Source organism: Nicotiana sylvestris, chromosome 12 (assembly GCF_000393655.2).
Source record: "Nicotiana sylvestris chromosome 12, ASM39365v2, whole genome shotgun sequence".
NCBI lineage: Eukaryota > Viridiplantae > Streptophyta > Magnoliopsida > Solanales > Solanaceae > Nicotiana > Nicotiana sylvestris.
The window spans coordinates 16819965-16825978 of NC_091068.1; the positions used below are offsets into that span (position 1 = coordinate 16819965).

The following is a 6014-nucleotide window of genomic DNA, read 5'->3' on the forward strand; positions in this document are numbered from 1 at the left end:
CCCCATATCTTTTTCTGCTTATGTAACTTGCCGGGAGATTTTATTTTTGGTTTCGGAGTGATTTGGGACACATAGTCCCTAAAACGGAAGCTTAAGTTCTAGAATTTTAACCGTAATTGGAATTGTGTGAACACGACTCCGAAATAGAGTTTCGTCGGTTCTGTTAGCTCCGTTGGGTGATTTTATACTTAGAAGCTTGTCCGGATTGTGAATTGGAGGTCTGTAGCTGAATTATGCTTGAAATGGCGAAAGTTTAATTTTTGGGAAGTTTGACCGGAAATGGACTTTTTGATATCGGGGTCGGATTCCGATTTTGGAAGTTGGAATAGGTCCGTAATGTCAATTATGACTTGTGTGCAAAATTTGAGGTCAATCGAACGTGATTTGATAGGTTTCGACATCCATTGTAGAAGTTTGAAGTTTTAAAGTTCATTAAGTTTGATTTGGAGTATGATTCGTATTTTTAACATTGTTTGATGTGATTTGAAGGCTCGACTAAGTTCGTATGATATTTTAGGACTTATTGGTATATTTGATTGAGGTCCCGGGGGCCTCGGGTGAATTTCGGATGGTTAACGGATCAAATTGGACTTAGTGTTATAGCTGAAGCATTAACTGTTGCTGGTATCTGGTTTCCTTCTACGCGTTCGCGAAGGTTCTCCCACGTTCGTGTAGAGGAAAGTTGAGTGATGTTGGAATTTGGTCTTCGCGATGAAGGTCCCATGTTCGCGAAGCTCTGAGGTATAAGTCTACACGTTTGTGATGAGGGTCCCATATTCGCGTAGAGGAAACTATCCTACTAAGTCTCCAAGCAATTTGCTTACGCGTTTGCGATGAGGGTCCCGCGTTCGCATTGGGTCAAGCTGTGTAAGCTCAGCGTTCACGATCAGGCCATCACGTTCGCGATGAAGAAATTTGGACTGTAGCATTTCTATGCTTCGCGAATGCGAGGATGTTTCCGTGTTCACGAAGAAGGAATCACTAGGCAATATTAAACATTTCAAAATGATGGTTTAGCCATTTTTATCTAAACTTGTGATAGAGAGCTCGGAACTGGACGAGATTTTGAGGGATTTTCATAGGCATCAATTGGGTAATGATTCTTCACTTGTTTTTGGTTATATCCCACTTGGTAGAAACTAAGGATCCACCAAACTGTATAAAGAACCATGTTCTCTATTATTTTCCACAGAATACACGCACACTGCAGTAAATAAATGACACAATGGAGTTTTACGTGAAAAACTCCCAGCTCATGGGATCAAAAACCACGACCTACCCTTGTAGTATTTCAACTTTACTATTGAGCAAACTTTAGATTACAATATATTGTAACCTAGGAATTAACCTCTTAATCCCTCAGTAACTTGTAACAACTCTATTATAAGCCACTTTGTAATGACTCTATTACAAATACTTTTAACTCGTCTAACTCTAGCCAAGACACAAACACAAGGGTTTATGATTTACAAAGATTTCCTACACAATACTTCTAACTAAGCTAAGTAGGAATTATAAGTAGAATGCTTTAACAAAGGTGCAACATAACTTAAGAACATGTAATAACTCGATACTGGAAACTGGTCCGTTGTTATGTTGTTGTTTGTTCTTGATGCCGTTGAGAGTCACTTGCAAGATTGATAAATAACTTGAGAGAATGATTGATCAATGCTTGAATGTGCAAACATTTTGTTTTACCTTTGCTTGATGTTAATATTTTATTTGTGACATCACTTGGATGATGCAAGCATATTAGGTAAAGGATATTCCCATTAAAGTTGACTGATGCACTGTTGCGTGTGCAGGCAGAAACTTTACAACTGGGAAGAGTTGACTTGTGTAGTCACTAAGGGAACTGGTAGCTATCTGTTCCTCTATTGTTCCTTTGACTTTGAAGAGTTGAACAGTATCCCCAACTGGAGACTTGTTGATCTTAAGTTTCTGAGGATGTGCAACAGGTTCCTTATCTCATTTTTAACAGTAAGTTTGTTAGATCATCAAAATATAACAGGGATACACATATAACTTATCAATTTTTTCCTTTTTGATGATGACAAACTTATAATTCAAGTTCCCCTTAAGAATCAGAATAACATTCGCATTTCCTGTATTCCCCCCTGAATCTGCTCCCTATCATGTTCCACCTCAATTATTTTTCTCTCTTTTGGTATCATAAAAAGATCAGTAGCAGGCCTTAAGCAAAAAAGAAGTCTAGCTTTAGTTAACTCGTGCCACGTGTGTGCACACAATCATGAATAAAAATAGAGCAGGGGAGTAAGGCATACACAACAAAAGGAGGAGACTTTCATTAATTTTGGATAATCAAGCAGGGAGCAGTTTCTTTGTTTTCAAACACATCCTCAAAATAAAAATAGCAAAAACAAAAGTACCAGTCATAAAACATCATCAGAACTAGAAGACAGACACTAAGGACTTGACATTTAGGAAGGGGGAACTGTTTAGGGAGCACTGGAAGGGGAAGGCCTAGAAGAAGAGGAAAGTGTTCGAAGAAGGATGTCCATTAGAGCATTAGCTAACACCTGCTCGTTGAACAGTCTCTCCTTCAGATCCTCAATATGTTTCCTGAGGTCGGCATTTTCTTTAGTTAGACGGGAAACCTCTGTGCTTTGAGAGTTTCTAGAACCAGGTTTCTCCTGAAGCTGACTTGACTGACCCTTAAGAATAGCATTCTTTGCCTTCAGCTTCCTTATCTCAGCAGTGGCACTGTTTTGGGCATTGATCAACTGGGAGATAGTAGACGTGCTGCCAGATCCTCCAACCTTTTCAACGCATTCACATTCCTCAAGGGTGGTCTTGGAGAATGTTTGCTTATAGGTTCCTACTTTAGCTTGTCCCAGAAGGATAATGACTCAAACACCTTAGTAAGGAGGAACCGGTAAGGAAGCCCATGATTACCATCCTTGAAATCTGCCACCTTCTGTATATATTCTATCATGATGCCAGGTAGGTTGATAGTTGTGTATCCATCCAGTGCTTCCATGAGAACCAGGTCTACTCGAGATGTAATGGACCTTCTCTCAGCACGAGGAAACAAGACCTTGTTCACCATTTCAAACATCAATTGGTATACTGGAAGGAGGGCCTTCTTCTGAACTCGTTCCCCTTGTTGTATTGCTGCATCCTTCAAAATAGCATTTCTAAAGTTCGAAGAATAGGTTACCTGAACAGAAGACAAACCTTCAGCAGGCACTCCCAAAATAGTTCCCAGCACAACAGAGTCCATCACAAAATTAACACCATTCACCATCATACAAATTTGATTGTCCTCAACTGTAAAGAAGTTGGCACAGAAGCTGCGCACTTCTTCCTCATACACTTTGGGACTGTCACCTGTGAATAGGTGTATCTACTATTGAAATTCACAGATCTCTACCAATTGATGCATGCCAGCCATATCCAGAATATTAGGGGGAAAAGTACGGCCCCACAAGACTTTTTGATTTTTTAATTTTTCTTTCCTAGCATTATAGGCACCATCAACCTTGGCCCTTTTGGAAGGACCACGTTGCTTACTGGCATTACCCTTCCTTTTCACTAATTTTCGAGCACTCTTTCCTTTCTTAACAAATTTCTCAGCCACATGTTCACAAGACTCCTCAACTATTTTATCACTCTCTTTCTCACCATACTTTTGACCATCAACCCTTCTCAACTCTTTTTCAACTACAGATGATTCTCTTTTGGACTTTGGAACAATAAGTTTCTTTGAGAACTTACGAACCAAGGAACCAAGTTCCTCTTCTACCTCATCATCAACATTCACGACTTGTGAAAAAGGCACTACCTTTTCATTGATAACTTTTCCATCTTTCACCAATCTCCTCTTCTTCTTTTGCTTTTTACTTTTTCTTAAAACGGACTCAAATTTTTCCTTCTTTTGCATCCTCATGATGGGTCTTTTAGACGTTGACCCTTAGGGAGGTATGGGACTACTCCTGGCACTAATAAAGCTTGCCAAAGCCACATTATCATAATCTTCTTCTTCACTATTCTCCTTTTCCTCCTCAGACAAGGATCGTATCTCAGGAACAACTATGGACAAAGTCTCAGTATAGAAGTGAGGAGAGGGAGCAGGATCAATACTGACCTGCATTGAGAGGAACCAGGAGTTGGTTCCTCTCGGATGAAGGGATCAGGTCCCTTAGTTGGTGCCCCAGTAGTATTGTCCAGTGCTGGTGTTTCAACAACGACTAGTTCCCTAATCTCCACTGGTGTATTTTCTTCCCCCTGAGACTCAGACACACCTTCTCCACCCCCAACAACACTTTCCTCAGCAGCTATTACCAACATATTTTCTATGGCCTCTTGTTCTTGTAACCCCATGCTAAACTCAGAAGTATGAAGAGTATTACCTGTAGAATCAAGGCTAGGGGCTGTCACTGTCAATTCAGCATGGATAGCACCCATATCTTGTTCCTTGGCAAAGCTTTCTTCCACGGGTAGACTAGAAACTTCTGGATTTTCTTCTCACTCTACAGTACCATATTCGACCAAATCTTCAGGCAAGGCAGAAGGAGAGCTCACAACCACAAATTTTTTGGGAGTTGAAGTTTTGCGACTCCGATGAGAACCAGTACTCGACTGGGTCATAGAAGTGGTGGTTATGACTCTTATTCTTATTTTGGTTTGGACTGGTCGGAATGAGGAGTGTTGGCTCTAATGCTGGTGCTTCAACGGGAGAAAACATAGTGGGGACGATGATTGGAGTACGTTGGGCTTCCTGATTTTCAGTCATGATGGAGTTTAGTGAGTTTGAAGAAGGAGGTATTTGGTTTGAAGAAGGGGAAAGTGGAATTTTGGATTTGTAATGTGGAGAATTAGTGAAAAGGACTAAGATGTTATTTAATAGGGGTGAGGGATCGGTTAGGAATAGGTTGGCAATTTGGGTAATCGGGTCGCTTCATAGAGGGGTGAGACGCTTGGGTTCAGAAAACGGGAAAGAAAAGAAACTGACAAATTGATGACATGGCACCGTTTCAGCCGTTTAAAAATTATGCATGAGGGTACAGAGGAACTACTAACCTATGTCCAGGGAACCAGGTTCCCTGACAGATTTTTTTTAGATGTAAAGCATCATCATTTGGCCAATCGTACAATGCATTGGTTGCTTCTTTGCTCTGTAATCGTCATGCATGTCTACTTGTAACGGTATAAAGATGAGTTAAACTTTGCCAAAAAACACTTTTTATCTATTTTACCTGTACATTTCCTTTATAGCCACTCATCGAGGGACTAGGTTCTCATCTTGATTTCATCAACCCTAGTGACAAGTGAGTCCTTTCAAAGTGCTCTCTGCTCAGTGCTTTGGTGAATATTTCTGCAATTTGATCCTTTGTACTATAGAATTTCATACAGATAAGCCTTTTTTCAACATTGTTTCTAAGAAAGTGATGTCGCACATCAATGTTCATTGTTCTCTTATGTTGAACTAGATTCTTGGCCATGTTGAGAGCACTGGTATTGTCACATAGCAAGGACACGCAATCAAAAAATACACCAAAATCTTCTAGTTGTTGTTCAATCCATAACAGTTGAGCCCACCAAGATGCAGTAGCCACATATTTAGCTTCTACAGTTGAGAGGGCCACTGAATTTTGTTTTTTTGTACCCCATTAAATCAAACATGAACCCAGAAAATGTCACATGCCATAAGTGCTTTTCCTGTCCATTAAGTACCCAGCATAGCCAGTATTCGCATACCCAATTAAATTAAAATTGTCTCCTGAGGGATAGTAGAGAACCAGGTTATGTGTCCCTTTGAGATACCTCAGGATTCTCTTGGTTGCCTTCAGATGAGATTCCTTTGGATTAGATTGAAACCTAGAACAAAGACCTACACTGAAAATAATATATGATCTGCTTGATGTGAGATACAGGAGTGACCCTATGATACCTCTATACATGGTCTCATTCACAGGTGAACCAGGTTCACCCATGTCCAAACGAGTGGCTATGGCAATTGGAGTATCAATGATTTTTGATCCTTCCATTTC

General features: G+C 40.2%; 1 protein-coding gene across 1 annotated transcript; it reads right to left on the bottom strand.

The window, feature by feature from the left end:
• Positions 1-3370: 3370 nt before the first annotated feature.
• On the bottom strand, positions 3371-3910 carry LOC138882726 (uncharacterized). Its single transcript, XM_070163348.1, has one exon. It carries the CDS (start codon positions 3908-3910, stop codon positions 3371-3373), a length of 540 nt encoding a protein of 179 aa, XP_070019449.1.
• Between the last annotated feature and the right edge of the window lie 2104 nt (positions 3911-6014).

Excerpts from the sequence above, each read along its gene's own strand:
- LOC138882726 (XM_070163348.1), bottom strand. The coding sequence starts at position 3,910 with ATGAGGATGCAAAAGAAGGAAAAATTTGAGTCCGTTTTAAGAAAAAGT.